Raw genomic sequence first — 13,798 nt, 5'->3', positions numbered from 1 at the left:
TTTCCATGCAGCAGACCTGAGGCCTGACCTCACCACACTTAGTCCTGCACTGCTCATGTCAAGTACAACTGTCCCTTTAATTCTGCTAACAATCACTGCCTGTTTTATGTTTGTTCTAAAGTGACTATTAATTTGCAGTTGTGTTAGAGGAAGTATACTTGGGAGAAAAAGAAGAAACTGTGCAGTCATTTTTATTCGTTCATGGAATGTGGCTGTCACTAGCTAGGCCAGCATTTATTGCATATTCCTAATTCCTCTGAAGAAGGTGATTTTTAGGTATATTTTAAGTCATTCATGGGATGTGGGCATCAGTGGCTGGACCAGCCTTAATTGCCCATCCCTGGTTGCCCTGGAGGACGTGGTGGTGAACTGAGAGGGAACAGCGATATATTTCCAATTCATGATGTGAAGTTGGTCTTCCCATTTATTTGCTACTCTTGTCCTTCTTAATGGTAGTTGTCTTAGATTTGGAAGGTGCTGTCTAAGGAATCTTGGTGAATTTTTGCTGTGCATCTTGTAGATGGTACATACTACTGATGCTGAGTATTGGTGGTGGAATGAATCAATGTTTGTGGAAGTGTGCCAAGTGGTGAGGTGGCTTTGCCCTGGATGGTGTCAAGCTTTTTGAGTGTTGTTGGAGCTGTATCTATTGAGGCAAGTAGGGAATTTCCTTCACACTTCTGACTTGTGCTTCTAGACGGTGGACAGGCTTTGGGAGTAATGAGGTGAGTTACTTGCTGCTGTTGTAGCCACAGTACTTATATAATTAGTTAGTTCAGTTTCTGGTCAATTGTAACCTCAGGATGTAGACAGTGAGTTATTCAGTAATGGTAGTACCATTGAATGTCATTGTAGATTCACTCCTATTGGATTAGGTCATTGCCTGGCACTTTTGTGGCATGGATGTTATTTGGCAATTGTCAGTCCAAAATTGGGTATTGTCAAGGTCTTACTGCATTTGGACATGGACTGCTCCAGTATTCCATGAATTGCAAATTGTGCTGGACTATATACAATCATCAGCAAACATCTCTACTTGTGGCAATGAGCTGGTTTCTTGAACGACTTTGGAGCTAAGGACATCCACAGTGTGTGTAGGAATTTGACCCAAAACCCAGAGGAAATATTAATAAAATTTCATATCAAGGTGGTAAGTGCTTCAGACAGAAATTTGCAGGGAATGGAATTTCCCTGCCCCTGCTACAATTATCCTTCTCAGTGGCAGAGGCATGTGTTTGGTAGGTGGTGTCAGAGGAGCTTTGGTGGATTACTGCAAGCATTGAGTAGATAGTACATACTGCTTTCAATGCTAAAGGGTGGAGGAAGTGAATTTTGCAGCTGGTGGATATTATGTTCATCAAGTCCTGATGTCCTCAAACTTCATGAGTGTTTTTGGAGCTGCATTCATTCAGGCAAATCAAGGGAATTTGATCACACTCCTACTTGTGCCTTGTAGATGATAAAGAAGGACTGGGAGATCGGGGGTGAGTTACTTGCTGCAAAATTCCAAACCTCTGACTCTGCTGTTCTGGCCACAGTAATTATATACTTTTATGAAGATGTTGCCTGATGTCAAGAATAATAAATGTAAATGTTTTGGGCTTGTTTTTCTTTTAAAGAGGGACAATTTCATGGTGACTTGATAGAACATATATATAGAACATAGAAAGTAGGAATATGTGGATAGGAACAGACGGTTTCTGGAATAAGAGAACACGGGTATGAGAGTAAGTATAAGAGATTTAGCACAGTGAATAGGAGCATTGTCTTCATGTAGAAGGTTAATACTGGATTGACATCTAACAATAAGTTAGACAAGTACTTGCAGGAAAGATAAACAGGAATATAGGAACAACATGGACCTTAACTACTTGTGTGGAAGACAGCCACTAACATCAAACGGCTGGACTGGTCAGCCTGTTCCCATAGTAGGTTGTACCCCCTCACCGGTAGTGTGCTAGAAATCGAGCCACAGACATTACCTGAGTCGTCCCAAAAGTTAAAAATTTTTAAAAATACCCCAAATTCACCAATTTGCTTGTCTTTTAGACTGAGGTTGACAGAAAGTATGGATCAGGTTTCTGTGCCTATTAAAAGTTATTATTTATTGCAAATAAATAGATTCTATCCACACATAAACAATTATGAACTGTTGATATATAACTACAAGTTAAGACTTTAACCCCACCACCCTTCTATAGACTGACACTGATGGGAAGAAAATCAGGAGTGTAATAGGCAAGGGGAAAGGCTGGCAAGACATTCCAATGGTCCCTGTTCACAGGTTTGCTGAAATGGTCCTTTTGACTTGCCATGACATGTTGGTCCTTGATTCTCATTCTCCAGCTGCTTTCACTTGCTTGCAGAAAGAATAGAAGGGTGGCTGCTTCACAATTATAGTCACTGGTTAACAGCCACAGCTTAGAACAATTACGGAGGAAAAATTAAACTGTTTTTTAAGTCTTAAGATGGTTATTAATGCAGAGCAGAAATACAGCTCCTTTTCGGAGATCCAATTACTTCTGCCTATCTTGTTCACGCCCTAAGCCGCTCAGTTATCTGGGAGTCAGTCACATAGTTGTTGGTTGGCAGAAGGCTTTTGTCATTACTACCTGGTCAATAGTCCATAGACCAATCAGCTACTTGTCACCGGCCAAAACTCCATTTGTACATAGTTCCTTGGTTTCAACTGATCTGTAACTAGGCTTTCATTATTTCTTGAACAAGTAACTGTGTAACAGCACTTACAGTGAAGTTACATTTTTTAAAAAGTGCAGCAATCTTTCAACAATCCTTGGTTTCTAAACCAGTCCTTTTCCAAATATTAAAGGACACGGTCTTTACAATAATCTACAGTATTTGATGTAAATGCCTTTGATTTCTGTGAACATTTTTGATGTCCTTCTGATATCTTATTCAACATTTTTTCCCTTCGTATAGACCATTAAATGTTTTACCACATGAATGATGCCATGATGATTTATTACAGCTGTAATAGATGTGTAATATGAACCTTTCTGTTTCTTATTCAGAACTGTGATTTTAGACATGCACTATTATTGTAGCAGCTATGTCAGCTAAAGCACTGATGAAATAGGAGGTTATCTTTTTCCTGGTGCATTTATGATAGGGTAATAATTGTATTTAAAAGTATAAAACTTTTTTGTTGAGTGAACTTAATGAGTTGTGATGATATATTTTTAAACAATTGCTACTGTAAGCAAAAATTAATCTATTGTCACCAATACCTGTTTTTTAAAGCTGAATGGATTGTTTCTTCCTTTGCAGTCACAGGCACTAGAGATCAAATCGCTGAAGAATCAGATTGCCAAATGTCAGGAAAAGCTACAGGAACTGGATGTAGTACAGAGTAGGTTGCAGGCTTTAGAATGTGCGACAGCTGGAAAAGTAATTATAGATGAGAAGGACTGGAATAACCTGCTGAGCCGTATTGTACTACTAGAAACTCAGCTGTTGCTGCATTCCAGAAAGGTAAGCTGGAACTTTATTTTTTGACATACTTAGTTTGCTAAATAATAAACTCGCGACTCAACTACAGGCAGCGTCAGAAGCAAGTCTGAGCCTGATCTTATCCAGTGTGAACACTCTCACAATGCTAAATGGCTTATAATCAGGAGTGAGAATCTCTAGCCTCCCTCCCTTATCCTCCTTTACTAGCCCTTGAGCAGATGAAATGAGCTAGATGAACAGAGAACAAAAATCAAACTGAGGAACTTCTGCCATAGTTTCACTTCTCCCTGTGGAAGCAAAATAAGCCACAACAAGAGGTCTCTTTAAAATAATTATTTCTAACCTTCCCATTTCTTTCCTTTTCTCGAAGTATTTCCATTGAATTTCAATTCTCTTGTATCTCGTTTTGTACTATTTCTTTAGCCCCTCTTCCACCAGCATCTCTGAAGTTTGTTGGTCTAAATTTTGAATGGAGGAATCCTGTGCCTACCATGATTCAGGAGCATCAGCACTGTTTGCGATTGATGTTATTCACCAAAATAGCTACTGCTCCTTCTCACGTGTTCTTGTTACAAACTTCTTCACTTTTTCTTGGAATAGAACAAAGAGCCTTATTTTAAGGGCTATTGAAGGGAACCACTTAATGGCTATACTGGCATCAGATGTACGTTATAATTTTCTAGAATACAGTATTTATTAAGGGAAAGCAATCTAATGTATTTACTATTTTAGTATGGTTTTTCAAATCAATATTTAATGCATCCCAGATTAAATAATAACTCAGATTTTCTGGTAGCAGTGGCAGTAAAACAATCAGCATTAATATAATTACAACTCTGAAACTGACCACTGCTTCTGGAGTCACATTTGACCACTTAAATGTGGAAATCTGAAGGTTGATATCAGTGATTCTACACTTTGCTTGAGAGTGCGCAGCTTCCTCTCTACGCGCCCTCTTTTCCTCAACTTATTCAGAGATTATCAAATAATATGCATTATTTGAGAAGGAAAAGACGAATTATTGGCTCTTTCAGAGAACTGACGTGCCTAATTGACTGAATGGCCTCCTTGTGTGCTTGATGAATCTATATAATGGAAAACCATAAAGTGAATGAAATGTTATGATATATACTGTACACAATGATTTTCATGTTACAATCTTTTCATCTCTGTAGAACGATATATCTTCTGATTCCGTCAGTAGGAATGAAGAATATACATTTTGCCCAAAGACAAGCTGCAATTCTTCAGGTAAACTGGTTCCATCTTGAAGTGTACTATTAATTTTACACAATAGTCTCTCACAATACATTGTTGTTTTAAAAGTTGTCTTATATAATGTTGTGCAAAGGACGTTGTATTAGAAGTCACCGAGTAGAGGATATAGTTCCCCTTCGGAAAGAAGTGCAGTGAAAAGTTTACAGTCGCTGCATTACAGCGCCATCTTAGGTACAAAGGCACCTAGATACAGATATTTAAGATTAAATACTTAGGAAACAAGAAAAAATTAGAAAAGTAAAGAAATAAATAGTTCAGCATTATAAGTCATAGGAATGAACTAGAAAAATAAAGAAGTAAGAAGTTCAGAATGTCAGTATTTCTGACCAAGTCCATGCTGGCACTTAGCCTCAAGGGAGACCTCCGCTGCCTCACTGCCTCGCTGCCACCTGCACCAGACCCACCAACATAGGAGTCACCCCACTTTAGGTGTTATCTCTTTGCCACTGGGCCCATTTTGCTGATGCCGCTGAATAAACACTCGCCCCACAACCAAGAGTTCCTGGTTTCACTGCCAGGCCAGGCCACTACCGGGCCACGATTCTCACTTTGGTTGCAGATGTCATCTTGCCGGCACTGCCATCTTGAAGAGGCCGCTGCTGCCAGCGTTGCCATCCCCAATCGCTGGAGGAGTATTGCTGCAGCCAACCCCGAACGCCGGGAGAACGACCTCACTGCTGCTGCCACAGGTCCTGAATGGCAGGAGAATGCACTCGCTGCCGCCAACCTCCTATTGCTGGGAGAACGTCCTCACTGCTGCTGCCACCCGTCTCCAATCACCGGCAGAACATTAACCACATGTCCAATAAGAGTGTCATCAGTACTGCAATTCATAACATTTTTATGTACATAAGTTGAAGGTGGTTACAGTTCATTAAAAACTTGCATTTCATAATTGACTTGTTTTAAACTGAAGACTAAGGAAATACAAACTTGTTATCATTAAGCTTTGTCTTTAGCTAGTAATTGCAGGAATAATTTGATTTTATCCTAAAGACAGTCATTATTAATGTCTACACAATATATGAGAAAAATTGTAGTTTACAGCAAAAGGTACATGGATAATTATAATGGTTGTGCTCATGCTTGCAGTAGTTGTAGGTTTGTTTGCATTGTACCGACTCATTTGGATATTCATACTACTTTGAAGTGTCATTCTTGTGTCAAACCATGATAAAGTAGGAATTCTGGAGGTAATCCAATTTTGCTTTACTGTTCAGGAGGTGTCAACCAAAGTTGCCCTGTAAATATTGGCAAGAGGAGTAAGTTATCCCATTTTGGAGCTGAGCCAGTAACGTCTGGAGTTCTAAACAATGCCTGCCCTACTTTTTTCTGTGCACTGTAAATCACAACGTCTGGTATCTGACCTTGCATAGGCATGCCGAAAGACAGAGGTTGACCAAAGATGAATATTTCTTTGCAGATAAAGAGACGAGAGTTGAGACGCCAGAGAGTCTTAGCCATCAGTCATCTGGATACAACTCACTGCTATCAGCAGACGAATCACCCAAAGCAATGAGTAGCAATTCATTATATCTGACAGAAGTCACAAAGGTAAGAAAGATTGGCAAAGGTTTCCTTCAAATCTTTATAAGGTCTGGGGAACATGCTAACATTAGATGCACTTTTATTCAGGCAGTTACATTGTAAGTATGACCAGCATTAAGATGCAAGAGCCTGAACTGAATGATCAGGATGAAAAGAATGAGAAACACGCTTACTATATTTTCATTCAGCCTTGCCTTTTAAACAAAAAGAAAAAGAAGTTGCTGGACAGTTCAGTTTGACAGCTCAGCTTGACACAGACATAAATAAAGGTAAAATATGATTTCCTGTGACACTGCACACAAGTAGTCAAGACCAAGGACACGTCTAGGTCAGTAAGGGTTAAAGAACAGCGAGATAATTGAACCAAGGTGGTGGAGGGAGGAAAAGACAGATAGGAAAGAGAGCAATAACGGGGTAAGTAGTTTGTAGAGCAAGAAGGTAGACTGAGTGGAATGAGGGAACAGGGGATGTAAAATGAAGAGGAGAAAGGAGTGACACTGGCGTAAAGAAGGCAGAGAGAATGTATGAAAGTTGAAGATGGAAGAGGAAGAGGAGAAAACAGATTGAGGGGAAGGATTAGATGGGGCTTATTGCATTAAGAAGTAAATGGGAATGGAGGATGGGATCAGAGGTGAGAAGCAACTAGAATGGGTGGAGTCTGGGATTAGATAAAAAGTGGTGTTTATGCCCAGTGTTACTGCTTTGCAAGGGCCCAAATAGTGTTGCAGTGTACACTTCTGTTGTAAATATCACAATATCTTCATATATCAATAGCCCTTATCATAGTTAAGTTAAAGCTATTTGCTGTATTCTGAACCTTTCCAGTTCTGCCTATAAATGTCTATAAAATGCTTACCTCAGAGCAGGCAGGAGCAATCCCTTGGCCCAATAAGGCCACTTTTTATTGCCACAGCTGTTTAGAAAGACCCTGACTTGACTACTCTTGCACTGCTTAAACAGTCTGGTGTCCATACTCTCGAATTGCAGCTACCAGAGTTGTCAGAACTTCTGATTTTGGGCTTTTAATAAGTTTTCACATCAAGCTCAGACAGTCCCTTCTGACTTCAGTTCAATATAATCATCTGACCTGTACCTAACTCTCCTGTCCCACCACTGCTCTGTTCACACCAGGATATCTCATGTCACTAATAGATGGAGAGACCTGAAACTTTGCATCTTTGTATCTTTTCCTTCACTTTGGTATCTTTTCAAACATGGTTTTCTAGGAGCAGAATTTAGGAAAATTCTCACAGTACTGTACAAATGAAATCACTTGGGATTGAAGCTTTGAATCTAAGAAGCAGCAGAGAAGGTGGCGGGAGAAGAGGAGATTTGGGTGGGTTGCCACTGGGGAGATATCAGCTACCTCAGAAATTAAGTCTGGGTAGGAGGCCCCAAATTTGACTTCCCTGTTCTGTTACTTTGACCTTTATAAAACAGTTCAACCCCTGATTTACAGACAGTACATATGTTTGTGTACGTATCTGAGTCTCTCAGATCGTTTTAAGTAAAATAATATGAGATTTTAACAGTGAAATTTCTGTAGTGGATGTGTTACTGTGAACTAGTACATTGCACGTCTTATTGGTAGTTGGCCTTTCTCAAGTGAGTGTCACGTTAGTTGATGTGTAACAGTTGGAGACTACAATCCTGTCAGATGTCAAATACATGATCTTTAGATGCTGTTAGCCTTCCCCTTCCATTTTTGTAAACACCCTCAACGTCAAGTGAATCTCCAGTTATCATTATTAATATATCAAAAAAGTGGGCATTCTTTGTAAAGCAGTATATCAGATCTTGCTTATTTATTGTGTATTCCATATTGAGTGTTAAGTGCACTTCCGAGCCAAAGTGGTCCGTCTCATTCCAAGTTACAGTGCATCAGTTTTCAGCAGTATTTCTCTAGCAAAGAAGAAAAAGAAGTTATTTGCTTGATATGAACAACTTCTTTATCCCTATTTTAAAATTCTCAATACATCCAAGATATGACTCAGTCAACCTTTGGAAGGCCTTCTTTTCATGTTTGACTCATCTCAGTTTAATGAAAACTTTATAAGATGCACAAAAACCACGAAGAACTGAGGGAGCTATTAAAACTGGATCATTAAACACATTAAAGTATAGATATACTTTTAATAAGTAAGGGGATCAACAGTTATGGGGAGAAGGCAGGAAAGTGATTTGAGGATTATCAGATCAACCATGATTTCATTGAATGGTGGAGAAAACCCAATGGGCCAATTGGCCTACTTACGCTGCTACATCTTAGGAAAAAATGTTATACACTCCCCTCAAGCAGTTAATACCTGGCCACCAGCTCTTAGTGATTTCTGTACTTGATCCTCTAAATCTCTCTGACCTTTTACACTTCCTATTTCTCATGGTTTAGATAATAATCCATTCTATATTAGGCCCAAAGTGGATGAGCTTACATTTCTCAACACTGATTTGCACACTCCTATGTGGCAGTGTTCCTTTACAATTTTCTCTTTCTATCTACAGTACTCTGTCACCTAGGTATAATAGACAAACATGTATCTCTGTCCCTTCATCAGTCCTATAAAAATACATTGAAAGGCTGGGACTCCAGATCCACAGAGGACATTATTAGACACAACTAGCCAATTTGAATACATTCCAGTTACCCTATTCTCCATCTCAATCCCTACCAATATCAAAAGGTTGCTATCAATTGCAGGTGCTTTTGTTGTTGCACCAAATGGAAAGTTGACATAAACAAAGATCTTCAGACATTTTTCAATCTATGCGACCTCCAGATGGAAAATGCACAGTGGTAAATTCACTTGGGTATTTCTGCTTGAACTATCACTTTTGCAATTGATTCATTGTGCTACCCAGCATACTGCTTTTGAGAGCTTGCGTTTGCCTGAGAAGGATTTCCAGGGTCAATTACTTTTTCAAAATGGAACAGAATTGATACGAGAAAATAAGCTACTGCGGGTAAAAGCAATTTTCTGCTTTTCTTGTATATGGAGTCCTCAAACAAAAGTCTCCATTTCTATTGATGCAGTAATGGAGGCAATTCTATGTGACCTGGGGGGCTCCCTCATTGACAGTATGGGGGGGAGGTGACCAGCAGTGTAAATGCTGCCTCCAGCAGTGTAAATGCTGCCTCCAGCATTTAACCTTTTTGATTAGTTTGTTGTAATTCAACCTAATTCAGACATATACAGATGATGCTGACGAACATTAACAAGTTCCTCATCCCATCCCAAATGACCAACAAATAAACACCCTTATTGTGATGTGGAAAGTTCCATTCACTCAAAAACAACAGGAGATTCCTCAAGAGAATGCAAACCTGGGAGATATGGATATTGTCGCAAGGCATTCTGGAGAATCCCTCCATAGAAAAGTATTAGAGCCATTTCCTCCTTTTATGGTGTCAGAGTTATTAGTAAAAGAAATGGAAACCTGGAGGATTTTTTTGGGGTACAGTCTTTTATTAAAGAATATTAAGGCCATGAACTGATGGCTCAAAAAACAGTTAAAAGTAGTGAGAAGAAAAGATAATTACAAAAACAAGTAAGTTAGCCTACAAAAGTGGTGGGGCATGTAATTTATCATTATTTTCCTTATGTTTTCAAGAATAATAGGGAATTTGAGGCCCGTAAGTAGAAATTGCTTTGATTTTTACTTTTTATTTTTTGCAAAGATTTGTAGCTCGGGCTGTGGGTGAGGTTGTTGACTTGCTCACCGAGCTGGTTTGTTTTTGTTCAGACGTTTTATCATGCTAGGTAACCTCATCAGTGATGTTACCTAGCATGGTGATGAAACATCTGAATGAAAACCAACGAGCTCGGTGAGCAAGTCAACAAGCTTTACTTTTTATTTTCTATCAGTGATGTAAAGCTGTTTAATGACCTTGCCACGCCAAATATTTCTCTATTCAGCTCTCAAAAATAGAAATGCACATGTGAGAGCATGTACGAAAGATATATCAAGTTCTGATCACAATTAAGGTTGTGGGGGAGGGGTGGGTAGGGTGAAAGTCTCCTATTGTTACATCTCGGTGTTGCACTACCTCACAGTTGAGAATTGAGCAATGAAGGCACTCTACTGATATATAACACTCAGGGTTCTTACTAAAGTGCCTAACTCTTCTTTACCCCTATTTCTAATTTTAATATGTTGTATTTTGTTGAACATGATAAAGCTAATTTTGTGTCACCATAAAAAGACACAGTATTTGCTTGATCTATTTGTGCCTGTCATTTTTATCTGTGACAAATTCTTGCACTGCACTATTTGAAGAAATCTTGCATTTTACAGACACAGACAGTGAAACATAAGGTTGAAAGGATAAGCAAAATGTGAGTGTTTTCCTCTTGTTACTGAAATAATTAAAGATGTTAATTTTATATTGTATTCTACATCTATACCATCATACGTTTGTTCACATATTTTAGAAAAACTATAGCAAATATGAAGTGTTATCATTTGCCATATTTTCCCTATAGTATAAAGATAACACTTTAAAAGGCTGAATTGGTTTTGGAATCTTCTGAGGCCAAACTGTATAAATGCAACTTATTTCTTTCTACTTTGTTATTTCCTTTTTTCCAACTTCTTTTTCATTCTACCTCCTTTCTTTACTTCCTTTCTCCCTCTGCCCTTCTATCAAAAAGTGTGTCTGGTTAAAATCAAATTTGTAGCTTTGATGGATAAATAAATGACAGTCATTCCACCAGGGAAAATTATTTGTTTCACTGCCCTTTATTGCAATATTTTCAGGAGAAACCTGATTGCTCAGTTTATTTTCTTGGACACGTTTTCAGTTTTTCTAATTAGTAATTATTGCTCTCAAATCTCACATCAATAAAAAGTGGTCATTTTTGATCAGCTATGTTATCACAGATTTGAAATCCTCCTCTGGGGATCTGTGACATAGGTTATCATAGAAGTTTTTTCAGCTTTTTGTTGCTTTTATTCCATAAATCTTTCATTCCTTTTCAATGGTGTCATTTGACTGCTAAATTATTTTAATTGTATTGACTTCAGCACTTTAAGTCACACTGAGAATGCAACCACATGTCAGGTAATCCTGATATCAGGGTGTTGGTAACTATACCATCTGGGTGTCAGAGAAACCTGGCTACCCAATGTCTATAAATCATGTATGGCTTACGGTTAAGCAAAACTTTTAACAGACAAAAATGTCCCAAGGCATATCATTTTGTCAAGAAAAGGGCACTTTACTTCCATTCTTTTTTTATTTTCAAGGTAATTAAAATTACTTTGAAACCTATAGAGAAGATCAGGCATAATTTTGTAAAATCTGTTTCTAGCTACTGGGTAGCACAGATTTCCATACTGACGTACTGTTACTGCATGGCTTGTTTCCGCACAGCACCACACTGTGGAAGAAACTGAATACTACAACAGTAATTGGTTTACGATCCATTTGTGTAATCTAATTGCAATTTCTGAACAGTTTATGGATGGGTCATTGATTAAGTGAGTAGTTAAAAGAAGAAAAAATTGGCATTGTGAAATGGTGCAACTGCATTAATGATTTACCTTTTTAACACCTGGGAGAAGCATCAACCATTTTGCTAGACTGTTTTGTGAAAAAATTTGAATGATGTACATTTTGGAACCTTCAAGATAAAAGAATGTTCGATAATTAAAGGAATTGATTCTTGCTGACTTCTCAGCTATTTATTCAAAATAAAAGTTATAAATAAGTGTTAACATGGCACTGTTGCCTCTAAGTCAATAGATTGTGTGTTCAAATCCCAATCCAGAGTTTGGGCACAAAAATTGACGCTGACATCCAGTAATGGAGGCATTGCACTGTCAGAGCTGCCTTCTCTCAGATGATATGCTAAACCAGGACCCTGGCTGCCCCTTCAGATAGAAGTAACCGTTCTCATGACACTATTGCAAAGAAGAGCAAGGAATTATCCCACAACCAATATTATAGAAACAAATGGTCTTGTGGTTATCCCTTGCTCTTTGTGAAAGGTTATTGTACTGTTGTGTTTCCTACATCTCGACAGCCTTTAACTTTTAAAATTACTTCAATGTCTTCAAAGTGCTTTGGGACATCCTAAGATTGTAAATGCTCTATGTAGATGCAGCTTCTTCATTCCTTCCATCGTTCCTTGTTAAGTACTTGTAGTTTTGTTTGTTTCAAAAATAAGTTGACCTCACCATATTTTAAAGTATCCAGAATCTCAAGAATAGGAGAGAAAAGTTAATAATTGATCATTTTTATTATCCCTCAGGATTGAAGAAACTACAGAATTACTTAAGTGTCCAGAAAGTTCAGCTGACACGAATGTGCCAGGTTGTTTTCTATCACAAAAGCAAAGTACTGCAGATGCTGGAAATCTATTATAAAAGGCCAGGCAACATCTGTCAAAAAAGTGATTCAGGCTTCAGGTCCATGAGCTTTCATCAACACTGGTGCTGATCACTGTATTTTGTCAGTTTTGTTTATAAATTATAGTATTTATGGTGATAAAAATTAGAGTATATTTTTGCAATATTTTAATGTAATTGAATGTTTAACTTCTTCACCAACACTGAAATGTTTACAAGCTAAGTATTTGTAATACTGTAGTAGCGGAATAATTCCAAACTATCAGAAGTTGCGTTGGCTTATATCTGTGTTAAGGACAAGTGATATGAAGAGATTAAATGTTTCAACTTTACAAAGTTACCTGATATGAATAAAGATTATATTTCAATTTGTGTAGATTATGTTTTTTATACTAGGGATACCATGTATAGCTGGCACCATTTAGTATTGATTTATTACACAACCAGAAGTAGTGATGCAGATTAATTTGTATCCTGCACAAATTAGTGTTGCTTTTTATTTACCCTTTCATGTTATCTCCTATTTGCTTGATATTTGCACTAGAATCTTGGTTAATTCTTGATCAAATGGAAGATTTTATTTTACAGTGGTCTTATCTGCCAGCCGCATGCAGAAGTGGAAACAAGCATAAATTTAACCTTAAACATTAAGAAACTCAAAACAATGTTTTTTCATTGACCAGTTCCAGCCTTCGCTCAGTGGTAATGCTCTCTGTAGTATTTGACATTAATAAAGAGGCATCACTTGCCTTTTCAGGTGGATATAAAAGACCCCACAACTGTGTTTTAAATTGTCCTGGTGCCCTAGCTAACATTGATCCCTCAACAAACATCAGTAAAATCATTTTTCTCATTACTAGCTCACAAGCTAGCTGCTGTGTCCCCATATTACAACAGTTGACTACACTTCAAAACAGTAATTATTTGGAAAGCTTTGATGGTGTAAAAAGTACGACTCAATTGGTATCATGTTGGTAGTTTCTATTATTATCAATGAAAACAATCAATAATTTTGAACATAAGCGAGTGGGAGAAAGAAGAGAGAACGTGTAGACAGATTCTGGAAAGATGTAAAAACAGCAGGGTTGTTGTGGTGGGTGATCTAACCTCTCCTATATTGACTGGGACTCACTTTGTGCTATTGGGTTGTATG

At 38.0% G+C, this 13,798-nt stretch overlaps 1 protein-coding gene across 3 annotated transcripts in view; it reads left to right on the top strand.

Annotated features, from left to right (window-relative positions):
• cep44 (centrosomal protein 44) overlaps positions 1 to 13,013 on the top strand; it is a 63,683-nt gene extending 50,670 nt beyond the window's left edge. For 2 of the 3 annotated variants that reach the window (XM_048595395.1, XM_020529074.2), the window contains 5 exons: positions 3,289 to 3,492; positions 4,647 to 4,722; positions 6,173 to 6,303; positions 10,591 to 10,631; positions 12,549 to 13,013. In XM_048595395.1, the coding sequence (XP_048451352.1) occupies positions 3,289 to 3,492; positions 4,647 to 4,722; positions 6,173 to 6,303; positions 10,591 to 10,631; positions 12,549 to 12,663 (567 nt within the window). In that variant the 3' untranslated portion in view covers positions 12,664 to 13,013. The remainder of the gene's footprint in view (positions 1 to 3,288; positions 3,493 to 4,646; positions 4,723 to 6,172; positions 6,304 to 10,590; positions 10,632 to 12,548) is intronic. The other variant, XM_048595396.1, reaches the window with a different exon arrangement.
• The last annotated feature ends 785 nt before the right edge of the window (positions 13,014 to 13,798 follow it).

This window comes from Rhincodon typus, chromosome 3 (genome assembly GCF_021869965.1).
Source record: "Rhincodon typus isolate 14 chromosome 3, sRhiTyp1.1, whole genome shotgun sequence".
Classification (NCBI taxonomy): Eukaryota; Metazoa; Chordata; class Chondrichthyes; order Orectolobiformes; family Rhincodontidae; genus Rhincodon; species Rhincodon typus.
This window is presented reverse-complemented; position numbering and strand designations above follow the sequence as displayed.